General features: G+C 33.4%; 1 protein-coding gene across 5 annotated transcripts in view; it reads right to left on the reverse strand.

Moving 5' to 3' along the window:
* Epm2a (EPM2A glucan phosphatase, laforin) overlaps positions 1-15854 on the reverse strand; it is an 86556-nt gene that overhangs the window by 45966 nt on the left and 24736 nt on the right. For all 5 annotated transcript variants that reach the window (XM_046450896.1, XM_046450910.2, XM_058581838.1 and 2 more), the window contains one exon: positions 4927-5101. In XM_046450896.1, coding sequence (XP_046306852.1) covers positions 4927-5101 — 175 coding nt within the window. The remainder of the gene's footprint in view (positions 1-4926; positions 5102-15854) is intronic.

Below are 15854 nucleotides of genomic sequence, written 5' to 3' on the forward strand. Positions count from 1 at the left end.
TTCATTTTCTAAATTGTAACATTTTTGAAGAATCTAAAATGCAATGTTCATTAAGTCTAATTTATGTCTCTTGAAGTTGTTCAATAGGTAATAAACCTTTTCAAGAAATAGAAATTGCAGTCCTTTACCACTAATGTCTCATTAAACTTAGTTATCTGTGTCTTTAATGCAAATTCATTTTTTAGTATGACAAAAGTTCTGTTGATGAGAGAAGTCTAGTTTGGTACTATGCATAGCCTGAATATGGAAGTGTACATTGATTGTCAAAATCCCTGAATCTGAACATTGAGGGGTAGTGAAATGTTCTCTTGTAAACGACACATTTTCTGGCAGCCCTGGTGTGCTTGGAATATTCCAATGGTACACCTGTTGTCCAGGCCAAGTACTGAAAATACCTCCGTTTACTCTCAAAAGTATCTTATTTGACAAAATTGCTTGATCACCCTAATGATGCTCTTTCACACCTCTGTACATTCACACTTGATAGTTTGACCTTGATTTCTCATTCCTAAATGTTCTCCCGAAAAAAAAAAATCATTCACATTTGCAATCAAGTTCGACTTCCTCATAAAAATTTCCTTGTACTAATGACTTCTGTCTTTCATTACACTGCATATAAAATTCCATTACAGCCACTATTTCATTGTATTACAGTGTATATGCCTGTCTTCCATGAGGGCATGGGTCCCTTGTGAGCAGGGATTAGTGTCTCTCTATCTTTGTCCAGCACTCAACACAGGCCACAGAGAATCATGCACACAATTCCCACTGAATGAATGAATTTATCATATACTCTATTATACAAAATTTAAGTGTTAGATATTTATATTCTTGAAAGTCTTGGCATGTTGAAGGATGATTCAATTCTGGTATGATTTATATCATAAAAGATATAACCATAAAAGAATTCTAGGCATAATTCCCTGCCTAAATGTATACAAAAAAGTGTTAGTTTGCATTTATAAATTCTTAGGTGAGCTTTAGTAACTATTATTACATATGCTCAAACATGTGTGTATCAGTAGCTAAGAAAAATTCACACAGATGAAAATGGCAGGGAGCTAGCAATTAGGTGTTTTCAATTTAATAGTAAAATGCACGAATGTCTTCTCAGTTCTTGTCTTTTAAACTGAATGAACAGTTTTATCTTGTTCAGTTTCAACTGAGGGTGAACTGTGGAGGGAATATTTAAGGGGAGCTAGAATAAAATGACTGATGGGGGCGCTGGGGTTGTGGCTCAGCGGTAGAGCGCTTGCCTAGCATGTGCAGGATGCTGGGTTCATTCCTCAGCACCACATAAAAAATAAAATAAAGGTACTGTGTCTAACTACAACTAAAAACAAAATATTTTTTAAATGACTGATGGTACAAACAAATATTCCTTTTCCATTTTAAACTTCTGTCTTTGTTGGACTAATTACAGTGCCCTCAAGCATTTGTGTATATAAGAATTACGATATGTTGAAAATTAAGATTCCCAAGACTTGGCGGGACCCAAAATTCTATCCTTAAAAATCAATCATTCCACCCAATTGATTTCTATATATGTGATTTCAAGATTGAACTGCGAAACACACTGAAATGTAATGGGACTCCTTAAAGTAAACACATGGCACAGGTCCACTATAAAGAATCGTTATTTAATTACCAAGTTCCTGGTTGTTTCCACTACAGAGCTAAATAGAGGAACAAAGAATATTTGTGAGATCTAAAACTGTTAAGTTTGATATCTTGTCCGTTCATATGTACATAGGCATGTGTGTATAAGATGTATTACATATACATTAAACTCCAGATATAAATACTTATATACCAATCCCTCCATGTCTGTGAATGAACCATTCCAGGACCTCCATTAGATATCAAAATGTGCAGATGCTCAAGTCTCTTATGTACAGTATTTGCACATAACATCTTCTGCAATCCTCTAGATTACTTACTCTATTAAAACAGGTGTTATATTATTGAGGAGAAAATGGCAAAAAAAAAAGCCTGTAAATATTCAGTACTAACCCAACTTTTTCCAAACATTTTTGATGCACAGTTGTTTGAATCCATAGATGTGGATACTATATATATGGAGGATTGACAGCATACATATTATATATTACACATAATTTGTTACAAATTGTGAATACATTTTACATGTTATTATATAAAACAGGTTGAATTATCTGAGAAGTCAGTAGGATAGAGACTTAGATGTAAAACCAAGTTGCTTTAAAGAAAGTAAAGGAACACAAACTTTCTTTCATAGTTGAACTAGTATGAACTATGATTCTTTCTAACCTCACACATAGCTTTCATACTATCCATGGAAGCTGAAAATAAATCTCCTTTAATAAAAAGTTGAAATATCTATTCAAAGGGGCACACTCTACAATGGATCCTCTTTGTCCTTTCATTCAGGGTGGAAGGAGGAGTGCCCAGGCAGACTGTCTGGAGCTGGGTGTTATGGAAGACAAGATCTGCTCGTACACCACCGCTTGCAGGCACTACTCTCAGAGGCAGAGAAACCAACAATAGTAGAGAAACTCACAGCAGCCACCTGTAATAATTCACTTATCTTTTCATACAATAAATTTGAACAACTAAGAATTACCAGCTATTTATAAACTAACAACACAAAAGAAAAAGCTCAAAATAAAGAAAAACTGATTCAGGAGGAAACAAGATTGCTCCAGCGAGAGAAGAGATCTTTAGCCAGTGGCACATTCCTGTCATCTGGGCCTCTTGGGAAGCTGAGGCAGGAGGATGGCAAGTTCAAACCCAGCCTCAGCCACTTAGCAAGGCCCTACACAACTTAGTGAGACCCTGTCTCAAAATTAAAGAGAGAGAGAGAGAGAGAGAGAGAGAGAGAGAGAGGAGATCTCTAATTCTTGTAAGTATTCTAAGAAAGATGCATGAATATATCCATTCATAAACAGGAACATACCAACATTCCAAAATGGAATGACACTAAGTAAGAGTCCATGAAAATTAAGAAATAATTACCAAAATGAAGAAAAATATTCTGTATTTTCCAGTTGGGGAAAAAATGAAGAAAGCCCCCAAAATGTAAAGTAATAAAATAATATTCTTCAATATTAAAGTTGAAGAATAAAAAATAAATCCAACAGGTCCAATACCAATCTAAGAAACATCAGTAATAACAAAGAACAAAGATAATGAAAGGACAAAAAATAATCATATAGCAGAAGTTTCTAGAGTCTAAGACATGACTCTTCCAGTTAAAAGGATTCAGTAAATGCATTCAGGAAAAATGAAAAACATCCTGTACACACATGCTCATTAATGTCAGCGTGTCTTAACAGGTGCTCCTCATTCTTCTCTTGGACCCTCTGCTTCTGCTTGACTCCTACACTGTGTGGACCCAGAGCTCAGTACTTTCACTGCTTCTCTTTAACTCTTCTATATTTCCCTCTTTTGATCTCATGTAGACTTTTAATATTATCTATATAGTGAAAACTTTGTGTTTTTTATCTCCATTTCCAACTTCTCCCTCAAATTCCTGATATCAAACTGATTTTCTTTCTGTCATCTAACAGACTAAAATATATGACTAAAATAGAATTTTCATACCAGTGTCTATTCCAAATCTCTACCATAAAGTCTTCCACATCTCAATAGGCAGCAACACCATTAATTCTGTTCCTTACCCCATAAAATCACAGTCACCTTTAACTCCTCTCTTCCTCATACTATGCAAGGTTAGCAAAAAACATGAATTTGTAGAAAAGTTGTATTCAAGAAGAATAGGAACTCCTTAACACTGTGATGAAGTTGCATTTTCTCTCTCTACCTCTTATGCTCTGTATTGATTATATCTCTCATTCAAAGCAAAACATTTTTTAAAAATGAGAATTCATTTCCTTGCTGATGGTATAGACATTGCATATTCTATTATAAATAAACTTACATAATGTTTTAAATTTTGGATATTGTTTTATGTTTCAAATCATCAAAGTATAAAAGACATCTCTATTTGCTAAATTAAATGTATAGTCTATTAATTTTAAAAACATAAAAGTAAAGAAAGCAGGAGTTAGCTGAAAGTAGAGATAAAAACAATCTAGGATGAAAAAAAATCTCTGCAATTAAAAAGTAGAAAATCACAAGGCACAGTCAAAAATTGATGGGTCACAAAATAGAAATTTTATGAAGGTATGTAACAATGGAATTACTTTATTATGTCAATAGAAATTAGAATGAGAAGGGAGGGTAAAGCATAAAAGACAGAAACTTCTCACATGTAATAAAGGGAAATCAATCACTATTTTAAATTAATATATCAAAATAAAGTATATGCATCTTATTTAAGACGCCAGAACAATCATAAAGAGGTTAAAAATAATCACTTCTGATGAGTAGGGAGAGAGGAAAGTGCAATGAGCCTTACTTTTCATTTAGCATCCTCTTTAGTGTTTGAATTTTTACTACGGTATATATTGCCATTATAGTAATTAAATGAACAATACATAAATATTAATAAATAATAAAGCAAATAATCACATTCAATCTAGTTTTTATGTCTTGCTTACCACAAACACTCACTTGAATACACTTTTATGAGACAGCAATTTGTATTTCACTGTTAGTCAGTGGCATAAAGGATACAAGTGCTGATCTGGGCTATTTTAGTGTCATTTTCCTTTTTCTCCTCACTATCTCAAGGCAGAAATTGGCTAACTACTGTCCTGTCCAAATATGATACCAGCATATATATCTAGTAAAATAATAGTATAAAAACTCGTTTACATCTAGAATAAAAAGAGCTCACACACTGATTCACTGTAACTCCTGAGGGCACCGCAGGCCTATAGACCCCTCCAAAGACACTGCGGTTTCAGGACAGCAAATGTTCCCATAGTCCTGGTGCCACCTCTTGTCCTACTTTCATGCTTACAAACATGGCAGTATTTTTACCTTGAATAATGCATAGCTTGGTGGCCTGCAATATTAAAATAGAAGTCTGTGGTGTGCTTCATCTCATTGGTGTGTCCAGTGGCCTCAATCCAGTGTCCTATGGGGAGACAATAAATGCCATCCACCAAATTGTTTTCATTGTAAGTACAGCAACGGTCATGGTGAGGTCCATTGCCTAGAATAAGAACAAATGACAAATGGAACAATTAAATCAGTGTTTTGCTTAAACAACCTCCAATGGCTGATGCAAGATTAATAGAAAGGTGAAAATAAACACAAAGCTGCAAATAGAGTGGACTAAAAGAGCAACTGGAATTTGTAAGGAGTTACTTATGAAAATCACAGGATTTTAAGCTTCTTTTGAGTACATGAGTTTAAACAAATAATACATATTAACTCTTTCAGAACTTCATGGTACCTTTCAGTGCCCTAAGAGTCCAACTGTCAATTATTTTGCAGCCTAGTAACCTGCTGAAAAGGGTTTTTAAAGCCATTTATGCTCCCATGTTATATAATTTTGTCTTCATGGTAAACAAATTTATGACTAAAATCATAATAAAGTTCAAATAATAAATGGATAAATATAAATAAATACATTTAAAACAATTTTTTAAATGAGCACATCCAATCTAATTTGCAGGTAAAATAGGGGTTGATAAGGTAACGAAGTCTCACAGAAATTAACAAGCTTACCCAAAGTCATGGAACTACCAGTAGAAGAGTGAGTAGCAACCTGATTCCCCTAATACTCCCTGTGAAGGCAATTCATACCTTCATGTATTCTCTACCCATATCATACACACAGATGCACCATCTTCCTTCTAAGGCCATGAACCATAGGAGATAGAGACAGAAGAACATGACTCTGACAACCTCATTTGCCTGCTTCACAATGCTGTCCCATGTCAACTACACTAGATGCTGTTGTCTGAAGGTTTGAATTCCTCCCAAATCCATGTTGAAATCAGAACCTGTAAGGTGAAAATATTAGGATCTGGGGCCTTTAGGAGAAGATTAGGTCATGAGGACAGAGTCCTCATGAATTGTTAGTGCCCTTATAAAGAGGCCCAGAAAGATTCCTCACTCCTTCTACCATATGAGAACACGGGAAGTATGTACCATCTGTGAACCCAACAGTGATTCCTCAACAGACACTGAACCTGTTGGTGCCTTGATCTTAGACTTTCCACATCCAGAATTATGAGAAATAAATTTCTGTTGTTTTGAAGCCCTTTATTTGTGGTATTTTGTTATATAGCATCCCAAATGATCTAGATAGCCTTAATTACTACGAAAATTCCAAAATTTATACATTGTTTATTAAATCTTATGTGACCATCCCATTTCCAATCATTCCTTTCTTCATTACTGCCATAGATTATAATAAGAACTTATAAATAGAATAAATGTCTGAGTGGTTTACAGGAAAAAAAGTCACATTTTCTATGAATATAAGAATTTAATTGATTTACTACTTTGTTCCATCTTACAAAATACTTAACCTCAACTTTCTGGAACACAAAATCTAAGTAAAATCCTTTAAGTGACTGGGCAATTCTCTGAAATATAACTCTTTTTCATCAGCTAGAAGTCATAACATGACTCCCTTAATAAATAATTACTGATCTTCCTAGATCTGAATCCTCTTTTTTCTCTTAATAGCTACAAGGCACTACAACACTTCTCCATTAACCCTGATATTTAATAGATGATAGTCAAACCACACTAGTAACCCCACTTGTACAAGTATATCCAAAAAAATTAGTAGCAAGAGTAAAAATACACAGGGAGATACATGTTTATACCAATACTATTTTAATAGCAAATACTTTATGTAAATACTTTCACTCTTCCATACATTTAGTAAGAGATACTATGCTAGGTCATGGTAAGGATTTAGGTATGTACAGTAAGAGTTATTTTAAAATTCTGAAAATTTTATCAAGCATGTGTGTGACCAGATTTTTATTTTGAAAAGAACTTTCTGGTTACAGAATAAAAAACTGGCTCAAGAACAATGAGACAGAAGTGAAGAGAGCATTTAGGAAACTACTACATTAGTCGTAGGAGGGGATAATGAAAGCTTGTTAGTAGAAATAGAAAGAATTAGGTAGATTCACACAGGAAAGGCCATAGGACTTGATGAATAATGAGACATGGGAAAGTGGAGAAGAAAAGGAATCAATAACAAGTCCTGAACTTGTAATGAATATAAATCAATAGACAGTAGGTAGTACCATATGCTGAGACACAAATTCTGGAAGAAACTGGTTTTAGAATGTTGAGTTGTGACATGTCCAAGAGGAGATGTTAAATAGAGATGGAATTACTAGCTTGACACTCAGACCATATCTGAGCTAAAAAATAAAGTTATAAGCCATCTGAGTATAAATGGGAATTGAGTTAAGGATATAGATGAGTCATAAAGGAAATATATATATTGACTGAAAAGAACACAAAACAAGGTCCAAAAGAATTTCTACATTTAAGAGTTGGACAGATAAGGATAACCTTACAAAAGTTGAAGTTGGAGAGGAAAAGTAGGAGTAAATGAAAGGTAGAGCATGACTGAAAATGTAAACATTGACTAAAAACCAGATTGTTGCATATCTGGCATTAACAATGGTTACATCTGGAAATAGAACTGGACAGAGGGGGACTATTTTACTCAAAACTATTCTAAATTGATTGGATTTGTGAAAAAGAGTTGGTAATTAAAAGAATATCTTAATATTTAATATTTTATTATTTTAATGAAAGAATATCTATGTTCCCTTCTGATCAATAAAATAAACTAAGGACAATTTAAATGATATCTCTTAAATAAATATAATTATTAAGGAGTTCATGGGTTGGGAACATAGCTCAGTTAATAGAGTGCTTGCCTCACATGCACAAGGCCATGGGTTCAATCCCCAGCACCACAAAAAAAAGGAACTCAAATATACATAAATTAAAATGTTCAAGAGAAATATTTTGTGTATCATTGTTTTCCAAAGACTTCTTGATTGCTAGAACTAGTTTTTGAGTTGAATTGGTGTGAACATACTCTGTATACAAAGATATGAAAAATTGATTGTACTCTATATGTGTAATAAGAATTGTAATGCATCTGCTGTCGTGTATTTAAAAAAATAAGATCAATAAAACTAAAAAAAAAAGAACTAGTTTTTGAATACTAACTTTTACACATACATATTTTACGCAATGTTCAACAGATGTCTTTCATATATAGTAACCTAGAATATAGAAACTATTTTGTAAAGTGTCTTTTAGAGGATGAATCATTGTCTTCTTTTTCCCAAGTCTAAAGAAATATCAAAAATAAATAATAAAATATATCTTGTTTAGGGGATTTCTGTACTCATCACTATAGAGTAAATATAATTTTCTCTATTCCTTCCAGAACAGCTAAAAACAGTAGACAGTAAATAAAAAATAAGACAACTTTGAAAAACAAAGAGAAGTCAAATCACCTAGGGACATTGTAACCTAAGGAACAAGATAATAGTAAGTTCACTAAAGTGTTTTCTGTTGCCTTATGTACCCAGAATTAGATCTGAAAAGCCAGCAACCTGATAACATGTATAGAGACAAACAAAAGAAAATGCAAAGAGAACTTTATTCTCTCTAGCCAAAGGAAAAGTAAAGGAGAAGCCCAACAAAATTAAAATATTTTCAATAACTTTCTGCATCAGTCAGATACCATCAGTACAATGTGGCCTTAACACCCACCCACACCAGCAAAAGCCATGTGTGGAGCCTAGACTTTCACTCTCACCAGTCTAACTCTTTCACTTGGGCAATGACAAAGAAAACCAAGTAGGGAATCAAGATTTCCAAAACTCTCCTTAGCATCAGTGGAGTCCAGGTCGGGAGGTGAACTACCACCTTCACTTAGCAACATCAAGGAGCACCTCCCCTTCCCACTGAAGAGATGTCAGAGGAACCTAGTGGAGAGTCAGGACATTCACCACCCTCCAACTCCCGCCAACAATGGAGGCCAGGTAAGAAGCAGTAACAAACATTTCTCCATCTCTCAGCCAGGGAGGTATTAGTGAGAGCTTATTGTAAACTTAGAATTTCCACCCTGTTCAGTAGTAATGAGAAGTCCAATTCCTTTGATTATTGGTGGACACTGGGTGAGGAATCTCGGCACAGAAATAGCACCCTTGGATTTCATATGAACAGTGTCAGAAGAACTCAAGGTTTATATAAGATCCAGAGTCACTTTATACACAAAATGTCCAGGTTTCAATTGAAAGTCACGAATGATGAAGATCTCAAACTGAATGAATAAAAGATGCTTGGAAGATGTCCATACCAAGATGATAGAGATGTTAAAACTATCTGGAAAAGATTTTTTTTTTTTTTTAAAGAGAGAGTGAGAGACGGAGAGAGAGAGAATTTTAACATTTATTTTTTAGTTTTTGGCGGACACAACATCTTTGTATGTGGTGCTCAGGATCGAACCCCGGCCGCACGCATGCCAGTTGAGCGCGCTACCGCTTGAGCCACATCCCCAGCCCTGGAAAAGATTTTTGAAAGCCTCAACAACCCATCCATTATGATGCATTTCAAATAAATGAAAACCCAGAAAGCCTCAGCAAAGAAATAAAAGTGGAGAGAAGAAACAAATGGAGATTTTAGAAGCAAAAAGTATAATAATTAAAAATTTTTAAAAAATTAATGGATGCACTCAAGAGCAAACTGGAAGGGTTCACAAGTAAGAATCAGCAAATTTCAAGATAGAATCATACAAGCTACCCAATCAAACCCAGAAAAAAATCAAAGAGAAAATAGACTAAAAAAGAAAAGAAAGAAGCCTGAGGGCACTGTGATTCTATAATGAAAGATTTAACATGTATGTAATTGGAGTCCTAGAAGGAGCAGAATAGATGATAGGGCAGAAAAATACTTGAGAAAATAACCCCTTAAAACTTTTCAAATTTGGCAAGAAGAATAAATCTAAAAATGCTGACCAAAAATCTAAACAGGATAAATCCAAAGAAATACATACAAACACGTATTATAATCAAATTTCTAAAGATGAAAAACAAAAAAATCCTGAAAATAGAGTAATTTAAGAGAAAAACAATTTCAATGTTAGCAGATTTATCATCAGAAGCCATTCAAGCCAAAGGAAGTATCATATTTTTTTAAATAATAAAAGAAAAGAACTATAAACTAAGAATTGTATTATAGCAAGTGAGTATGTCCTTCAGGAAGAAAAAAATAATAACATGTTCAATAAAAAAAAAAAAAAAAACTAAGAGAATTTTTGCCAGGTGACCTATGGCAAATTGAATACATGTGAAAGAAATCTTTGACCACTAGGGAAAAACCATACAGAGGAAATATGTAAGGCAATGACAATGTAAGAGGGGAAAAACAAAGGGATAAAAAAGGAAATAATTGTTCTACAATTCACACAAACTGGCAAAAAGATGACTCCAGTCAAATTTGATGTAATGTTAATATAAGTAATAAAAATGAAATTCTAATTAACTGGTCAAGTATGAATCATACACGCCATATATGAAGGTAAAAAAAAAGGAAACAGAAAACAACCAGAAACAAAGAAATAAAATGGCAAACTTAAGTCTCAATAATTACATTAAATATAATTAATTATATTAATTTGAAAACATGAACCAACTATATGCTGTTTGGAAGAAATTCACTTTATATAGGCAGGTGAAAAGGAAGCACTACATCATACAAACATTAATCAAAAGGAAGCATAAGTGATTAAATTAATATCATGTAAAACAAAATTCAAAGCAAAGAAAATTAATAGGAAAATTATATGATTTAAAAGTATCAATTTACCAAAAAGATAAAGCTATTTTAAATGTATATAGATTAAATAATAGAGTCCCAATATATGTAAAGCAAATAACAGAGAACTGAAAAGAGAAAGACAAATCCAGAATTATTGTTTGAGATCTCAAAAGCCTCACTCCATATAACTGATAGAACAAATAGAAAATCAATTGTGGTGTAAAAGAAATCAACACCACCATCAACCAACAGTATCTAATTAACATTTATAGAACATTCACCACCAACAATAGCAGAATGCACATGTTCAAGTGTACATGGAACGTGTCCGGACCAAAAGAGAACCTCAACATTTAGAATAATTAAATTACACAGAGTATGTTTTCTGACCTCAGTAGAATTAAACTAGAAATAAATGATAAAGAGATAATAGGGAAATATTCAAATGCGAGAAAACTAAACAACATACTTCTAAATAATCTACAGGTCAAAGAGAAGGTTTCAAAGGCAATAAAAATACATCAAAACGAGTTAGAATTAGCCAGGCGCAATGGCAAGGGCCTGTAATCCCAGTGGCTCAGGAGGCTGATGCAGGAGGATGGCAAGTTCAAAGCCAGCCTCAGCAAAAGCAAGCAACTCAGTGAGACCCTGTCTCTGAATAAAATACAAAATAGGACTGGGGATGCGGCTCAGTGGTTGAGTGCCCCTGAGTTCAATCTTTGATACCTCCAAAAAAGGAGTGAGAATTAAAACATAACATTTTCAAGTTTGTGGGACACAGTTACACCGATGTTGACAGGAAAATTTACACCAATAAATGAATTTAGTAGAAAAGAAGAAAAGTTTCAAATTGATAACTAGTTTAGTTAGGAGCTTCCCACCTCAGAAATTAGAAAAAGAAGAGCAAAATAAACCCAAATCAAACAGGAAGGAGGAAATAATAAAGATAAGAATGGAAATAATGGAGTTGGAAATAAACTGTTGATTCCTTAGAACAATCAATGAAATTTAAAAACTTCTAACAAGAGTGACAATGAAAGGAGAGAGTGGGCAAAAGCTACAAGAAATATAATGAAAACAGACCCCTCAGAGCTAGAGATTTCTTCCTGGGGGAGTTTTAATATTATGTACTAAATATCCTTAACAATTATAAGGATATTCAAATTATGTATTTCTTTTTTTTTTTTTAATTTTTTTTATTGGTTGTTCAAAACATTATAAAGCTCTTGACATATCATATTTCATACATTAGATTCAAGTTGGTTATGAACTCCCAATTTTACCCCAAATACAGATTGCAGAATCACATCGGTTACACATCCACATTTTTACATAATGCCCTATTAGTAACTGTTGTGTATTTCTTATTAGACAAATTGTGTTAATTTTTGTTGTTTTCATTGAATTGGTACATTTCACCTAATTTGTCAAATTTGCATGTGTCATTATTTTTATTAAAAAATGATACACCTTATGCAAAAATTAACTCAAAATGGAATATGAACTTAAATGTAAGATAAAACTTGTAGGAAAAAAATAGAAGAACATCTTCAGTATTTAAAGCTAGTTAGAATTGACACTAAAAGACAATCCATGAAAGTGAAGTTTATTAATTGACTTTTGTCACAACTGAAAACTTTGACTTTGCATTAAACCTTGTTCAGGGAAGAAAGACAAGCTATAGACTAGGATGAAATAGTTGCAAACCACATATCTAACAAATGTATAGTATCTTAAATACATAAAGAATTCTCAAAACAACAGCAGTAATAAAACAAACAACTCAGAATATGGGGAAAATACAAGCAGATGAAAAGATGTTCGATATCACAAGCCTGTAGGGATATGTGAGCCAAAACTGCAATGAGATATTACCACACACCTATGAGAATGGCTGAAATAAAAATAGACAACACCAAATGCTGGATGTGAGGATACAAACAAACTGGATCACTCAATACTTTTAAGAGAATGTAAAATGGCCAAGTCATCCTGGAAAAATGTCTGGTAGTTTCTTGAAAAAAATAACTAAACTTGTAAGTACCATACAGCTCAGTTGTATTCTTGGCATTTTTCCCAGATAAATGAAACATATTCATGCACACACACATACAAACTGTTCATGAATGTTTATAAAAGAATTATGCATGTCAGCCAAAATACAGAAACAACGCTGAGAGCCTTCAACTGGTGAGTAGATGAACACACTGTGGTACATCTATATCATGAAGTATTATTAGACCCTAAAAAGAAATAAACTATTAATACATGCAACCAAAAATGCCATTTCCAAAATGTTACAAACTGTATTATTCAATTTATATAACATTCTTGAAATGAAAATTGATAGAGATGAACTAATTAGAGGTTGCCCAGCATTAAGGGGGAGGAAGGAGGAAAGAAGGTCTCACTGTAGAAGGACAAAATGAGGGATCCTTGTGGTGGTGAAAATATTCTCTTGATCGGATCAATAGACATATCTGGCTGTAATAACATACTATAGCTCTTCAAGATGTCCCTTTACCCAGAAGGAAGAAACCAGGTAAAGGGACACAGCATTCATATCATTTCTTCCAGCTGCATGTGAACCCTCAGTTCATCAGAATAAAAAGTTTAATTAAAAAATAAATCTTGGCTTGGGCTGGACACATAGCTCAGTTGGTAGAGTGCTTGCCTTCTATGCACAAGGCCCTAGGTTCAATCCCCAGCACTACAAAAATAAATAATTAAATAAATCTTGGCTTTTTTTTCTCATACAGACTAGCAGATGTTTAGGTTTCTGTCCCAGAGCACTGGTCTAAAAGGACAATATGTAGCACTCTGTTTATTAAAAAAAAAAAAAGAGTCACTTGTATTTATTGTGACAGTACTTAAACAAGTAAATTTTTAGCAGAGAGGGAGGGGAGAGAATTTTCAATCCAAATTGCACCTAACCATTGTCAGTTACTTATTAGCATTCATTTAAAATAAAAATGAACATACAAGCATCTTACTAAGTTGAAATAAACCAATTTGCATTATTGGTTAAAAAGCAGAAAAGAATTAGTTAAGCAAAAATAATCATTTCCTCAGAGTAGCTTTGACCATGGTGTTATCTGTTCATCAAGACGAAGTGGTTGAGTTAAAACAAAAATAGAATATATGAAGAAGTAAGAAGCATGTTTTCTAGCACTCCAATTAAAGCCACAAAAAAAAGAAATCCAGAATTTTTAAAAACTCAGAACGCATTAAATAGTTCTTTGAATTTGAAGATTCAGGTTAAAATAAGTTTATTTTTATAGTCAGAAATTTTGTAATTATATTGAATAAGTAATATCTATTGGATAAGTATATTTTCCTTAAGCAAAATAAAATGTCTAATTATAATTCATGTTATTTTATTTGAATATATCCTCTTCAGAGTTTAATTACTTTGCAGTTTTTATTTCTAGCATATGAATATAAGTTCTAAACCTAACACATTAATCTCTAATTTTTGCTGCCCCATCTGTTACTGCCTCAGAAACTGTTAGTACATAAAGTTTCAGGAACCTGAGGCAGCATTACAAACTCTTGGGCATTTTGATATTCTGCTCTAATGGCAAAACAAAACACAAAACAAAGTCACACACACACACACACAAAAAAAGATTTTATTTAGCAACTGTCTCTCTGAAAAAGTGGACCCTGTTCTAGCTTAAAAATTTGATAAACTATAAATGCAAAAGCAAAAAACAACTGAGTGTGGTTGTAGAGTTGGATTCAGTCTAATTATCTTGTATAATGGAATAGAAATCTGAGGTACAATTAAGCAAATAGATGACAATGAAAGGGATATAGATATTAGAGAGGAGAAGAAAAGGTGAGATGCAGAAAGAAATGAAAGAGGAGAGGATCCAGCTAGCAAACTATGTAATAGCACAGTTAAGGGCAGGCATTTTAGTATTTAATTAGAAGTTGTCTGCACTTTTATAATATTCTGCTCTTCTCTTCTCCAACTTTTAATATAACCTACTACATTTACACACAGAATTCTAGTGTAAAAGGAGAGTATATAGTCTATGTAATGGTTTGGAAATGAAGTATCTCCCCAAAGTTCCTTTGCTAATGCAGGAATGTTCAAAGGTGAAATGATTGGATTATGAGAGCTAGAAACTAGTCAGTCACCTAGTTTGAATGACTGGGTGGTAACTGTAGGCAGGTGAGGCACTGGAGGAAGTGAGTCACTGGGGATATTTCCTGGAAGGATGAAATTTCCCTGTGATCCCTTTCCCTCTCTCTGCTTCCTGGCCACCATGAAAGGAGCAGCACTTCTCTTCCACAATCTTCTGCCGTGATGTTCTGCCTCACCATGGGCCTATAGCAATGGAGTTAGCTGGTCATGTACTGACCTCTGAAACTGTGAGTCAAAATAACTATTTCCTCCTCTTAGCTGTTCTTGTCAGGTGTTTTGTTCACAAAGACAAAAAGCTAACTAATGTTGTCCACTAATGAAAATGTTACTTGAAATGAAAGTTCTTGACTTGATGTTGAACAAAGAACATAGGCAGAGCCACAAAAACACACATCTGCCAAGTTGAGCAAAATCAGGAAACTAAAGTCAAGAATTACCATGAAGATGTAACTCCTTCCAGCTACACAGGTATCCAGAGAAAGTTTCCATCATTCCTAATCTGTAGGATTAGAGATTTAATCCATCTTTATATATACTGTGAAGAGGAAGATCATAGTTAAAACATATCCGATTCAATTATAGAACCATTTACAAGCTTTCTAAATCTGCACGCAAAGATTTGAATAGAGTGTTAAGAAATAAAACAATGATGTCTAGTAAGAAAATCATAATAAGAATTTCATAAAATATTATTTAAAGATTTTTTAAAATCTCTTTTGGTTTACTGAACCATTTTGATGAATTAATCTCAAATGCAAAATGTAAATAGACAATAGTTCCTGCTAATGCAAGAAACAAATTTGGTTAATAAAAATTAGAAATCAAGGACTACCTAGGAAGATTTTAAAAAACAAGTTATGGCTCAACCAAAGAAACTAATAAAACCTCAGTAATTGAAACTAAAGAAATGGAGATCTATTACATGACTGGCACAGGATTCAGAATAATTTTCTGAAAGAAGTTCAGGGAACTATAGAAAAATACAAGTACA

This window comes from Marmota monax, unplaced genomic scaffold (genome assembly GCF_021218885.2).
Source record: "Marmota monax isolate L192 unplaced genomic scaffold, Marmota_monax_Labrador192_F-V1.1 WCK01_AAM20220418_F8-fsc00030, whole genome shotgun sequence".
In the NCBI taxonomy this organism is placed as follows: Eukaryota; Metazoa; Chordata; class Mammalia; order Rodentia; family Sciuridae; genus Marmota; species Marmota monax.